This window comes from Nelusetta ayraudi, unplaced genomic scaffold (assembly GCF_046127955.1).
Source record: "Nelusetta ayraudi isolate G7.1 ecotype Tasmania unplaced genomic scaffold, CSIRO-AGI_Nayr_v1 ptg000108l, whole genome shotgun sequence".
In the NCBI taxonomy this organism is placed as follows: Eukaryota; Metazoa; Chordata; class Actinopteri; order Tetraodontiformes; family Monacanthidae; genus Nelusetta; species Nelusetta ayraudi.
This window is the reverse complement of record NW_027466158.1, coordinates 35,001-49,614: the sequence shown is the minus strand read 5'-3', so window position 1 is coordinate 49,614 and position 14,614 is coordinate 35,001. Positions and strand designations below refer to the sequence as shown.

The following is a 14,614-nucleotide window of genomic DNA, read 5'->3' as shown; positions in this document are numbered from 1 at the left end:
AGTATGTGTGTGCAACGTAAATAATGACCTGAAGTAAGTCCTTGAGGACGGGTTTCTGTTATTATTATATTATATTATTCAAAATAAACATGCATAGTCGGCAAGTTGGCTGGGGCGACATGGAACCATCAGGCAACCTGACACACAGGTCCGTCTTATGTGGACAAAGCTCTTTCACGAACTACCGGGAATGACCAACAGAGGGTGCAACAACTCCATGCAACGGCATCCATGTCAGCTGGCGTTTGATGTACACTTGTTGCGATCAGCCATTGTTTACGCCCCCCCCAGCGTCACTCGGACAGACTGGGCCAGGCATAAAAAAAAATAATAATAAAAAAAAAATCATCCGCACTAAAATATTCATTGCTTGCTCACTATTGTGGCCGCTCGTGGGGAGCTGGATGCGCCCCTCGAGCCGCAAAGCATTATGGGGGAATTATTTTGGGAGTTCTGTTAATTGCCGTTGTTGAACTGCAAGTGTGTGAGTGTCTTTGAGTGTGTCAGTGCGCGTTTAATGTTCCTTTGGTGCTGCACATCATCTTTCGTTCGTGTCGGTCCGAACCGTGAGTCAATGTGGACGTCCACGTTGACTACTCAACACTGACTACCGCCATGTCGGGGTGTGTTCCAACCAGTTCCAAGCTACAACATAAAAGGTGCCGTAAATGGGACGCACCAAATACGAGATCTTCGCATCGAGTGGTTCCACCGTCGAATCGCCGCACTATGCAGACCCAGCTCCCAGACCCAGCTCCCAGACCCAGCTCCCAGAACCAACTTTGCTTGCGGTAACCCAGCACGTTTAGGCCGTTAACGGTCCAGCATTAATATACTGTATATATACATACCACCAGTGTGACTGTGGTGTGAATGAATAATGGGTAATAGATAGACAGATATACAGATAGACAGATATACAGATAGATAGATAGATTGATATTCACGTCCACACACCTTTCTTGGCGTCCTGCAGCTGCCTCATGACCTCCTCCCGCTCCGCCGCCTCCGTGGCCATGGTGACGCGGAAGGATCCCTCGCGGGTGAAGGTGGTTCTGTTGGCGTCGAAGGTGGCCGTCACGCCGCACTCCTTCTCCCGCTTCTGCTTGCGCTCCAGACAGGCGGCGAAGGCGCAGCCCACGGCGTGACTCAGCCGTTCTCCCTGCCGGGAGGTTCCAGGTCAGAAAACGCGGCACCACCTGCAGTTTCCCCTCACACCTTTTGTTGTTTTGTTTTTTTTTGTTTTTTTTTTTGTCCTCTCTGGACTCACCGAGTCCTTGACGGCCATGAAGCAGTGGCAGATCCAGCGCCGCGTGGTGCCGTCCCTGCAGATGTAGGAGAACGCTCGCTCAAAGTTCCGGTCCGGAGCGCAGAACGACACCTTCTCTATTGTCTGGTCCAGGATCAGGTCCTGCGAAAAACACACAGAATCTGGCCTAATCAGTGTCTGACCTCTGACCTCTGACCTCCAGGCAACTCAAAACCCACACGGTTTGGATCAAAATAACAAAAATGTTTTATTGTCCTTTTATTGAAAGCACCTTCGCCTTTGCTGTCATTTGTTGGTTTGGCAACGCCACACGGGCTCAAATAAAGAAAGTCAGACAAATCACATTAGTCTGCAGCAAACGCTGTACTTTGCCAAGCTTGGAAAGCATCTATAGACAGAGGATGCTAAACAAGGCCAGGGACATTACCAAGAACGTTCAATTATCTTGACTGGTTTTGAGAAAATGCTTCAAAATATATGTAATTAAAGACAGTACATGGACCTAACGAATTCCAGACCTACTGTCTAATTTTTTCATTTATGTTACACAAAACCTGTAGTGTTGATCAAAGCATATTTGTAGAATGCATGTACGTAATCCATGAAAATAGAACCATAAATTGTTTTCTTTTTTTTATTACTGAAGGCATCAAACAGTGACGCTGCAGCATCTGCACCAGAATACCGGGCATCTGATGCAGTCCTTATTTCACCCTGCAGGTGGCAGTAGAGTCTCATCCTGCAGCGCTCCATCGGCTCACATTTCCACGCTGGGCTCTCAGCAGGTCACCAGACCAGAAGTGTGTCAGCCAGCTGTGACCCCAAAGAGTCGCCTGCTTGTGTGCGTCGCCTATACGGGAAGAAAAAAAAATCTCACCTTCGTCTTGTCGTCGACGACTCGGAGGCCGTCTGCCGACACCCACAACACGGCGCGCACGGGCTTCTTTCCGGCCTGGAGACACGACAGGGCACAACGGGGGCGAGAAAACAGTCAGTCGGAAGGGAAAGAAAGACAACTTTTCCTTCCCTGACCTCAGTCCTCCTTCCTCGGCGTGAGAACGTTAGTGGATGACACACACAAACACACAAACACACCTGTGAACGAAGAGAGAGAGGGGGTGGGGGGGTGAGAAAGAGAGAGAGAGAGAGAGAGAGAGAGCAGCAGGGAGAGAGGAGACGTTTCCTTCACTCCAGGAGAACCCAGGTTTAATAAAAGCCGGTGTGTGAGACGGCTGACAGTGTGTGTGTGTGTGAGTGAGTGACAGTCGATCCACACAAGCTGCTGATTGTTCAGCGCTCAGTTCAAAGAGAAAGAGCTAGAGGAGGAGAGACGTCTGTTAACACACACACACACACACACACACACACACACACACACACACACACACACACACACACACAAAGTGCCCAACCCCTGCGTGTGTATGTCTCTTCCAGCCTGCACAGGTGATGAGAGGGTGAGGTGTTACATTAGGAGGAGGTGGAGGAGGAAGAGGTGGAGAAACAACGACAGGAGTAAAACAGAGATACACACACACACACACACACACACACACACACACACACACACACTCACTCTGGAGACGCACACAGCAGCAGCAGCAGCAGCAGCAGCAGCAGCAGCGACTTACTTTGGCAAAGAATCCTTTGAAGAACTTCCTGTCCTGGAAGTGGGTGTGGTAAAAACAACAGGGTGGGGGGGGCGGGGGGGAGGGGGGTAAGATGGGTGGGTGGGTGGGTGGGGAAGAAGGCATGACAATGTTACCTAACAGCTCTGGAGATCATCAGGTGGCCGTGGGAGGGGGGCGGGGCTTGATTGGAGGGGGGGGGGGGTGGCGGGGAGGGGAGGGGTGAATGAGTGAGGGGGTGAGTGAGTGAGGGGGTGAGTAACTGAGTGAGTGAATGAGTGAGTGAGGGGGTGAGCGGATGGATCAGGAGGCTCCGTGTGTTTCCACGACGACGGGCGTTTGGCGGCTGCTAGCTAACCGCTATTGACCGTGTTAGTGACCGCGCAGTGGAAGCCGGGAAGCCCCGCCCACTTCTTCCTCTCTGACACCCCCCTCCACCTCCAACCCCACCCCCTCTCTCGTTCTCTCTATGTCATTGATTTCCCCAGTTTCCAGTCAGCAGTTCACCCTGAAGTCAGAATTTCAGGGGTTTGGAAAGTGAGAAAGATCCAGAGCTGTTAGCTGTTAGCTGTTAGCTGTTAGCGTCCGGGCCTTCCCAGCATCCTCTCTGCTCCGCTCGCTTACACCAGTGCTTTTCGACCACTGTCTGCCGTGAGATGTCAGGTGTGCAGTGAAAAATTATCCAACTTCACTTAATTGGTCTAAAATATGATAACGTTCCATTGTGGAGTGACTGTGCTTTAAAAGGAATGTGGGTCTGTTTTCCTCCCAGCATAGCTGCTTTGTGTGCATCTTAACATGGCCCAGGTTTCACACTGGGTTAGTAGAAATAAATGAAGAGACTGTGTTGTCAATATGAGGCTAAAAATGTAACTTTATATATTTTTTAGTTGGTGGTGTGCCATGGGATTTTTTTTTCAATGTGAAAAGGTTTAAAAAACACTGGCTTACACAATCACATCCGGTCCTTCAGTGAAGGCGCTGGGATACTACAGGAGGTTCATCTGAATCTGTGTGAACTCTCAGGCTTCTCAGAGAACCTGGTCTGGTCTGGCGTGGCTGGTCTGGTCCGGTCCGGCCCGGCCCAGCCCGCTGACCAGACCCAGGACCTGGGACTTAATCCTCCCTGCGTGAGGGAACCAAGTACCACCCTGCTCCTGTCGCGGCCCCGTTCGGAGCGCCGGCTTCATGCATGACTTGCCAGGTTAACCAGCCGGCACCAGTGGGTGTGTGTGTGTGTGTGTGTGTCCGTTCTGGTGAGAGACACGCAGACATGCAGATGATTGTGAGCCTGTTGTCAAACTAGTGTTAGAAAGCTTATTGTTAAAGACAGGAGGCGGGGCTCTAGGTGGCTTGTACAGTGGAGGGGGCGGGACTAGGGGGTTGGGACGGGGAAGGGGGTGATGGGGCAATTGCAGGAATTTCTCGGCAACATCACAATAAAAAAAAAACAACAAAACAAAAAAAAACCTGCTTGACAGAAACAAAGAAAAGTACAGCAAAAACACACACACACACACACACACACACACACACACACACACACACACACACACACACAATGTTCAGGTAGTGAATGTTGGAGCAAACTGAGGGACTGAGGAAGGTTCCAGAAGATGGACGGCGTGAAGACGACACAACCGCAGCTGCACTCAAAAGCGAAGTTCCTGCCGACGGGATGTGACGCTATGAAACTAGCCGCCCTTGGTACTGTTGCCAAATGACTGCTTCCGTCTTCTCCCGATTTGCATTGGGCGCATGGCCTGTGACGGAAGCGCGTTGTGTGAGTCCGTGTGAAACGTGAGCGTTTGATTTAATTAAACGACGCCCCGAGGCCGAGAAAATTCCTCCATCATTTTTTGCAATCGAGCTACTCGGATTACTCGAGGAATCGTCGCAGCCCTGAACCAAACCACAAACGACCTTTGACCCCGCGACCTCGGACGGAGAACAACCGACAGAAAACCGACGGAAACTGCAGGGAACGTGGGAGAAAAGCCGCCACGACGCCGACGACGCCGACGACGCCGACCAGCGTCATCCTGTTGCCTGGCAACCAACCGTCAGCTGCCACTGACCTGGGACTGGACTGGGGGGCCACGTCGCTAAACTGGAGCTGCTGCACCGGAGGCTCACTTCTCCACGAAAAACAAATGAGTCAATAAACAAAGGAACTCTTCTGGGCATCTTCACAACGAGCCGAGCGCGCGGCACGGCTATTGTACTCTTCCCAGCAGGCTCCGCCCACTCCAGCAGGAGGCCAGGCGGAAAGGACGGCCTCCGTTCTTATTGCCCGCCGAACGGCGGCAGCACGACAGGACGTCTTAGCCTCGGGCTGCGCGTGTACCATGTGACCTCGTCAGGCAGCGGCGTGTACATACTGCTGCGTGAGTAGTCTATTTGTGCTCTCATGTCATGTGCATTCACCGTATAAGTGTGCATGTGTGTTGACAAGGATGTGTGGTTGTGTGTGTAGTGTGGCTTTTTCTACACCGGTGTGTGTGTGTGAGTGAGTGTTTTATCCCGACATCATGTGTGTGAAGCCTCGGTGTCACCAGGAGTGGTGAAGTGTGAAGAAACAGGCTGTGGTGTGGTGTAATACTGTGTGTGTGTGTGTGTGTGTGTGTGTGTGTGTGTGTGTGTGTGTGTGTGTGTGTGTGTGTGTGTGTTGCCACTAATGCTCATCCTCCTATGGCTTGACCCTGCGTTAAACTCCCGCTTCAGAAACTCTCCTCTCTTGTGAGACTGAGCGCCTCCCCAGTCTGCTGGCTGTGAGGGAGGCTGCCGAGGCTGGTGAGGCAGGATGAAAAGGGAAACCAGGGCAGGAATTCTAAACAGGCGGCGGCAGTGTTTTTCACTTGAAAGCAAAACTCGCAGACCAATCAGGAGAGGAAAATCCTCACCCGGTTTTCTCAGTTTGGCCTGTTCGAGCGCAGAGCGATGAGCCGCGTTGGCCACCAGGGGGGGATCTTTATGACCCCCGTGGCCTTGGCAAATGAATAACTGACAGGCAGGAAGAGCGGGTGGCTCCGCCCACAACCCCTCCCCGCCTCGCTGACGCGCTCCCACGAGCTGGAATTGTTCTTTTTTTTTCTTTTTTCTTTTTTTTCTGAACGCAGCTCTGCAGCAGCAGGAAATTCAGGGCGACCTATCTCCTCCGGCTGACAGGGAGAAGGACGGGGGTGAAGGGGTGAAGGGAGGTTTATCTGAAACCCTCGCTGACAGGCGGGAAACAATCAGCTCTGAAGCACAAAGTCCAGCGGCACCACCACGGCGAAAAACAAGGCGACAAACAACAAAAACCACAGAGACAAAACGGCGGCGGGAGGGGAGAGTGCGTGCGTGCGTGCGCGGCGAGTCAAAGTGGAGGTTATAATAGAGGGGAGCCAGTGGTGGGCGGGGCCAACGCAGGAAGAGCTGGTCGCAGGAAGGGAAGTGCGGCGCCTGGCGGTTCCTAGAAGTGACGGGGGTGGGGGGGTGCGGTGCGGTGCGGTGGGGAAGCGCCGCTGGTCACACCTACCGTTTTCAGCCGCTTCACCGCCTCCTCGCAGATGTGCATGCCTCGGGACTCCTCCACCTCCACGTGGCCCAGGTACTGCAGGCAGACAGACAGACAGACAGACAGACAGACGCAGGCAGGGTGAGACACCTCGGCCACCGCGGGCTGAGTTCAGACTTACACACCGGGCAAAAGGCAAAGCGACGCGACTAAGGCAAATTTCTATGCACACCAAGCACAGCGTGAATATGCATCTAGAATTCGCTGAGCAAATGAAGTTTGGGGCTCTTTCAGGGTGGACGAGATACGTTTGAGGCCAGATTAGTGTAAACGCCAAAACCAATCTTCTTTGCAAACGCTGATGTATCGATGTCACAGCCCTAACCCCCCCCCCGCCCCCCCGCCCTGCAACCTGAGCGGCCGTGAGGTGCAGGCGACCACTCATACTGTTACTATTAATCACACTGCAGTTTTCCCATTAACCTCCACTACAACAAACCTGCAAACAATAGTGAACAGTAACACACGGTGCTCACGGATTGACCGTGGGTTGTGTGCAAAGTGAATATAAAAACCAAAACGATTTGCAAACCTCCCGTTTTACTTTTTTTTAATGATTTTCTTTTGGCCCGGTGGACTGGGATTTTGAGGCAGGAAACCTAAATGACAAAAAGACTTGGCAAACTTTTACTGGCACAACTCCCATCCAATCTTAACATGTCTCTCGTAAGGCTTTGTGTTCTGAAGTAACCCTTGGAAGAAGGTTAACTCTGTCGTTTGTCCACACCGTCTGTGGTGCTCATGTTGTTAGCGAGCTGCTTCTTTAAACACTGCGTACTTCAGGCGTTCTTCTTCTTCTTCTTCTTCTTCTTCCGCCTTCAGGGAGTAAACTTGCGGCGCCACACCAGCAGCTGTTTCCCGAAGTGAAACGGCTGCTCCCGAGTTCAGCCACCGAGGAAACGCGAAGCAGCATCGTCGTGACCTGAGCTCACCAGGAAACCTAAGCAGGATGTGTGGCCCTGGACTAAAATTAAAAAATGACGACAACGCAAGAAGGACAAATTTAGCTCTTGCCAATTCAACGTGTGGCTCAACTGACAAACACGAGTCCCAGAAACACAGGGATATTTAGCCTTGTGTTTACAGCCACCTGCTGGCTGAGGGTGGTGTGTGTGTGTGTGTGTGTGTGTGAGACTCCACGACTTTGCATTTCAGCAGAGGCTTTGAGAGGGACTGAGGTTTTTGTTCACAGACTCTGATCACCAGTGGAAAACTCAATTTAGCGAGAAAACTACTGGACATTCACTGCAACCATTCAATCTCGCCATTGCCCTTTAAGAGTGCAGCTGCTCCATCGGCGTGTCTTCCTGCTGCTTAGTGAGATGTCGGTGGGAGCGGAGGCCGGGACTGGAGAACGGGAACGGCCGGGATCCGGGAAAACCGCAGCGACGAAACGTAGCCACCCAATGAGTCAGAAGTGCAAACTGCGCTCTGGTAACCCCTGCTGCATTTTGCGACCTAGATCGTCAAGACGTTGCAACGTTGGTGCAAACGTCAATCACCGGACGTTTAATTTCCAACGGAAGACTTTATTTTTTATTGCCGTCACATAAACTGCGCCGAACTCACGCCAAGAAAGAGACAGTTGCATAAATCCCCACAGCCTCGGGCCTCCATCAGCCTCTTAAAGAGGCAGTGTAAGGCCCCCCCGGCTGCAGGTGAAGGTTATTTGATGGCAGATGGGGAAAGATGGCTCTTTTGCTGACCCCTGGTTATTCCGTTTTTTGAAACTGCCTTGACTATTTAAATAAAGTGGAACGCTATGGTGTGGTATCCACCCTGGATAGAGGAACCAGCGCCTCCACCGTCCTCAGGCTCCAACCTCAACCACTCCAGACCCCTCCAGACCCCTCCCCCACTCCCCAACTCTGGAGCAGACTCACCAGCAAAGACACGATTAAGCCCACTGGGCTGGGGAGGACATCCTTACCCTCACAGATACTACCCCCGCCCCACACACACACACACACACATACACACTCAGAGTCATGCTGACCCGCCCCCACCCTCCCCCACCACCCTCTGGCTCTGGCTATTTTGAGCCTGTGACGCCACCGATGTGAGTCACACTGCCGGCGTTTCTGAAAGTGTGACAACGCCTCTACATAAACACACACACGCGCGCACACACACCGCTGCAACAACGCTGATACAAAGCGGTGTCTGTGTGTGTGTGTGTGTGTGTGTGTGTGTGTGTGTGTGGCCGCCTGGAGACGAGGCTGCTGAGGCAAGAGAAGCACACGGGGGGAAGCTGCAAGTGTCACAACAGATGTTTTGCTGCAGCCTGTTAGCAGGCGGCTGGCGGCAACAATCTGGAGGCCGAGACGCTCGGCGACACACACACACACACACACACACACACACACACACACACACACAACACGCACACACAAGAAAGGGCAGCGTTTTGCGGCGCTGAATTAATATCGCCCCTAGCGTGTGTTGGATAACCTCATTCTGCAGGGGCGTCTCTGGCGCCCCCTACAGGATCTCTCCTGCCAGTCGCTGATCCCACCGTCAGCTCGCCTCGCAATGCAGCGGAAAAAAATCACCGCCGCTGTGCTGAAAGCCCACCAACCTGCCACCGATCTGACGTGTGCCGACTTCAAGCGAAAGACTGCAGCAGTTCCTTAAAATCAGCGATTCCGGCATCAGGGACGGTCAGGGGGTCAGAGGTCACGGCCGCCAGCCGGAGGAGCTACGCTGCATTGTGTAAATATTCAGGTCCGGGGATGAATCACTCGACATTTTCTTGCGGGGAGTCGTGGCGAGAGGGCTGATAGCGGCCTCAGACGGGAAACAGGCTGACAGCAACCCAGCAGGAGGAGGTTCAGCACGGACCAATCACCAACCAGCCCGCTGAGACTGGGGGTTTGTGGGTGTCGTCCTCTGGAACTCCGCCAGGCGGATTCCAGGAATTCATCCGGAATATTGGCCTTTCACCAGCGTCTCTGAACGACCAAGTCGGATTCACTTCAAAAAAAAAAAAAAAAGTTCCAGCACAAACGACGACATAAAGCGAATTCCAACACACAAAACAAGGCCTCGGGCAGCGACAAACTCTCACTTCTCAAAAACACACTCACAGTTTCATCTTCAGCATCCAGTTCAGGCCATGAGAACCGAGTCTCGACCGGTCGAGGTTAAATGGAGGCGGCATAAGTAAATGAACAAAAAAGAAAGCACAGTTTTCTGCCTTGGACAATCACCTTGAGGGATGATCGCCTCCTCTGATTGGTCTTCACACCTCCACCTGCCCCCGCCCCCCATGAGTAATTTGGTGGGAAGGTACATATGGAGTTTGTATGTGTTAAAGTCCAGTTAAAACATGAAGCCTCCTCCTGAAGTGCTGGCTCACTTCTCTTAAGCCTTGACAATTTCAATTCCACTTTCTTGCTGAGTTGACACGAGACCAAACAAACCACAAGAACGACAGCCAACCACAACTTCCACATTCGGAGCCCATGGCACTCTCTCACACACACACACACACACACACACACACACACACACACACACACACACACACACACACACACACACACACACACACACACACAGAGGAGAACTTTCTCTTTTAACACAGTGGTTTCTGATTCACTTTTTACTGCTGGAGAGGGGAAAAGAAGGAGTTAGTAGGAGACGGAGGAGGAAGGTGCTGCAAGCCAGACCAGCCGAGGAAGTCAGTTCCATCGTTCCAGCTCCGTTGGTACGAGTGGAAGGTCTTGCTGCCAAAACACAGCAGATTCTCTGCTCCTTCTTTTCCATCAGCTGCATCATCTCCACCAGCTCCATCATTTCAATCATCTCCATCAAGTTCATCATCCCCATCATCTCCACCTGCCCCATCAGCTGCATCATCTCCACCAGCTCCATCATTTCAATCATCTCCATCAAGTTCATCATCCCCATCATCCCCATCATCTCCACCTGCTCTATCAGCTGCATCATCTCCATCAGGTCCATCATCCCAATCATCTTCATCATGTCCATCAGCCTCATCTCTACCGTTATTGAAATCTGTCCTCAGGGACCCAGAAAATCTCTGATTCATGCTGAGCACCGTGTTGACTGCACTCAGGGTGAGTGTGTACGTGTGCATCCTTTGTCAGGGTTTCTATTCAGGAGGGTGCACGCGTGTGTGTGTGTGTGTGATAAAGAGACAGAGAGAGAGAGAGAGAGAGAGAGAGAGAGAGAGAGAGAGAGAGAGGAAGAGAGAAAGAGAGAAGAAAAGTCACCTTGACGGCGAAGCTACATTTGCCGCTGCGCACCGCCTCCTCGTCCGTCTGCCACTGGTGCGGCCGACTGGACTCCGGGACGTAGACGTCTTTCTTCCGGCGGAAGCTCTGCCGCAGCTTGTTCATCCCTGAGCTCCCTGCAAGCCAGAAGAGAGAGAGAGAGAGAGAGAGAGAGCGAGGGAGAGAGACGTCAGTACAGAACTCAAACATGGACAGTCAGTCAAGAGAGTTGGGAGCCCAGTGGATCCTCCAAGCTTCATCTTCTCCCTTCTCCCTGCTTGTGTTCACCAACTTTCACTGATATTCCTCAGAGAGCCAAACACCCAAACCTCTTGTTTCCCCTCCAACATTTCGGGGGGGGGGGGGGGCCTGTGAAGCAGCCACGCAGGTTCATATTCCGCTTCAACTTCAAGCTGAAGCTCACTTGTTCCGCTCTAGTGCGTCTGTATTCCCCCCCACACACACCCCCCACACCCCCTTTCTTCTGCTGAATCATTCCAGTCTGAAAACCTCTACGCGGGGATAATTAATCTGGTTAACGGCGCTCCCTTAAACGGCGCATGCATGTGTTCTTGGCTTTTGGGGAGGAGATTACACGGTAGGAAAAAAAGAGAGAGACCCAATTAAAAGTTGCTGATCCAAACTGGAAGTGAGAGGTGCATCCATCACAGAACAGGCCTGGCCGACACCCCGTTCCCCTCCAGCCGGGGTGGTGGTGGCGGGGGGCGGGGTCCGCTCAGCCGTGAAGGGCCACATCTAACACGTGAGACGGCGAACCCCTCCGTCCGCTAACAAGTCGTGCCCATTAACTTCTGAGCTGATGAGGATCGGCAGGGATTAAAGGTCTATAATCCAGGAGAACTCACCGTCCACACAGACACACAGCAGAACAAGGGGGCCGATGCACACACACACACACGCACATACACACACATAGACGACGTGACCGCGGAGGGGATAGTGGTTGCCAGGGAACCAGCTTCAAGTCGGGTCAGTCGGGTCCGTTAGCGTGAGGCTAACTTCAGCGGCAGTCAGACGGTCAGGCCCCACACAGGAAATACTGGCCAACTTCCTGCCGCAGACGCCTCAGAGTCGGGAGATTCGAAAAGATCACATGCAAATAAAGTAGGGATGACTCTGGGCCAAAGTGACAATGCTTACTACAGCAAAAACATTCACAGCAAGAGCAGCAAAAACAATCAAGAAGTGACGGTATAAAGAAGGCACACCATTCACAAAGGCGCTTGGACATCAACACAATTCTTATCTTTTCGGCTCTCAACACCGCCGCAATGGATTTGATATTGAACGAACAAGATGTATTTTAAGAGCAGACCTGCAGCTTTAATTTGAAGGTATTTACATCTAAATCAGGGGAACGGTGTCGGAATTACAACATTACAACAGTTTGTATATGTGCCTCCCACTTTGTAAGGGACCAAAAGTAATGGGACAAATTAACAATCATAAATCAAACTTTCACTTTTTAATACTTGCAAATGCTTTGCAGTCGATTGCAGCCTGAAGTCTGGAACTCATAGACGCTGGGTTTCATCCCTGGTGATGCTCTGCCTGGCCTCTACTGTAAATGCCTTCACTTCCTGCTTGTTCTTGGGGTATTTTCCCTTCAGTTTTGTCTTCAGCAAGTGAACTGCATGCTCAATTGGATTGAGGTCAGGTGATTGACTTGGCCATTGTGTAACATTCCACTTCTTTGCCTTAAAAAAAAAACTATTTGGTTGCTTTTGCAGTATGCTCCGGGTCATTGTCCATCTGTGAAGCGCCGTCCAGTGACTTCTGAAGTATATGGCTGAATATGAGCAGATAATACTGCCCGGAACACTAACACTTCAGAATGAGAAGGTATGAGAAACTGAGTAAGCATGACTTTGCATTAGAAGGGCAGTGTGTGGTGCTGGGTGGGGGCCGTGGTGAGGTGATTTGTTCAGGAGAGGACCGCCCGCGTCCACCTGGAGAGAGCGGCTGAACATGACGGGCCCTCTGCTGGGCCGGAGCCAACACGGTGACCTGGGTTAGACCCACATCTCTTGGAGGGCGGTGGCGGTCGTGTGAGGCAGCTCAGCGGGAGACCAGACAGAGCAGAGCAGAGGAGGTGGGGGTCTGCAGAGGCGGGGGGGGCAATTACCCTGAAAAGCTCCCTGAACTGTTTTTAGCGATAAAGGCCTGATGAGTGGCTTCTCAGGAGTGACATTTTCAGAAAGTACCGACTGTAAAGAAACAACAACAACAAAAAAAAAACCTTTCTATTGTAGATTTTTCAGTTATGGTCTTTCAGTCGTTTCAAAAAAAAGATAAAGGCCAGAAAATCAGAAGAAAAGAGTTTATTCCCAGCGTGACGTCACAACGTCGTACGTGCTGCTCTGTCTCAGCTCGTCCTGACGTGTCTGGAAGTGACGTTGTCCAGAATCGTTCTAATTGGCCAAACAGATCATGTGACTTACAGAGGCATGGAGGGAAGTGACACTACTGCGCACGCTCCATGGGCCCATTAATGCGGAAGTCAAAAACTTTTTCGGCGTGTGCGCTGGGCGGGCAACTTCGTCGAAATGAATGAGCCGCCATCTTGGACTCTGGGGGTCTGTCACCACCAGGCCCCGCCCCCTTTTGAAAAACTGTTTCCTGAATACGTCTTCCAGTAATGTATATTTATAAAGAAAATAATAAATCCAACGTATTTGGGAAACATTGCACCTGGCGTGTCAAGGTTCTGACATTAGCAGCCGCAATAAACACTGATGTTTACAAAATAGTGCTGCTGCTGCTGCTGCTGCTGCCGTCGCCAGGGACGGAGCGAGGCTGGTGGAAGGCAGGCAGGGAGGGGAGGCCGCGCTGTAGATGTAACAGTATTTGAATAATCTCTCCAGGAATGGAAAACTGATTAATCCTTGCAGAAGGATCCTGGGGATGAGTGCGGCAGTGGAAGGGAGGGAGGAGGGGGAGAGGCTCGCTGAGTGTGGGAGCGGCGGAGTAAACGGAGCGAACAGCTCGTAATTCTCCAGCGTACATCCCTCGAACGTCGACGGCCATGAGCACAGCGCATGAGCACGGCGAGGGGAAGAGCAAGGGGGATTCCCTTCATCTGTTCATTCAGACGGAGCAAGGAAACACTCACTGAGGCGCGACTGGATCGAATCGAATCGATGGCGGCGGCACCGTGTGGCCCGGCGGACTCGGCAGCAGCAGCAGAGGCTAGCAGCTACTGCGGGGGGGGGGGGGGGGGGGCGGGAGGGGGGGGGGGGGGGGCAACGCTGCTCCCAAAAGGGAGCATCCGCAGGGGGAATGTGAGAAATGCGGTTGCCGTGGTAATCCAATTTTCCAGGTTTAGGGTTCGTATCCTGGCACAGTCGTATAAAAACAGACAGGAAGGGGGCGGTGGTGGGTGGTGGGGGGGGGCAGGAAGTGTGGATGTGTGCGTAGAGTGCATCTCCAGGATACCAACGGGACGGCCGAGGCTGGCTGGGTGGGTGGTGTGTGTGTGTGTGTGTGTGTGTGTGTGTGTGGGGGGGTCAAAGCATGACGGGTCTCTCCGTTTGGAAAAAAAGAAAAGCTAATTAATATGCTAATTACCGACGCTAACCCGTCAGTGGGACACAGCGGGTCACACGCATCGATACTGAGTTATTCACTGTTTCGCAGCGTGTCACTCGGGGGTCGTCTGACCTGAATGCGGCCCAATCGGGGTCATTACGCAGTAAACCTGCAGCCTCATTAAGCCGACGCTTAAAAAAAAAAGTGCCTTCACCAGTCCTGCACAGTTTGCACGGCAGCACGGCCTCTCCAGAGAGCCACACACAAACACTGACACACACGCTTGTTTTGACAGTAAGTTAATCAAATGAAACCCAAGGGGCTCCCCACTGTCCTTCTCACATCTTCATTTCTCACCCACAGGCTCCAG

General features: G+C 52.2%; 1 protein-coding gene across 6 annotated transcripts in view; it reads right to left on the bottom strand.

The window, feature by feature from the left end:
* Positions 1–14,614, bottom strand: part of numb (NUMB endocytic adaptor protein) — a 31,438-nt gene that overhangs the window by 4,597 nt on the left and 12,227 nt on the right. For 4 of the 6 annotated variants that reach the window (XM_076048696.1, XM_076048701.1, XM_076048697.1 and 1 more), the window contains exons 2-7: positions 10,696–10,832; positions 6,419–6,493; positions 2,902–2,934; positions 2,148–2,222; positions 1,271–1,411; positions 958–1,162 (exon numbers count right to left, since the gene is read on the bottom strand). In XM_076048696.1, the coding sequence (XP_075904811.1) occupies positions 958–1,162; positions 1,271–1,411; positions 2,148–2,222; positions 2,902–2,934; positions 6,419–6,493; positions 10,696–10,821 (655 nt within the window). In that variant the 5' untranslated portion in view covers positions 10,822–10,832. The remainder of the gene's footprint in view (positions 1–957; positions 1,163–1,270; positions 1,412–2,147; positions 2,223–2,901; positions 2,935–6,418; positions 6,494–10,695; positions 10,833–14,614) is intronic. The other 2 variants (XM_076048699.1, XM_076048700.1) reach the window with 1 other exon arrangement.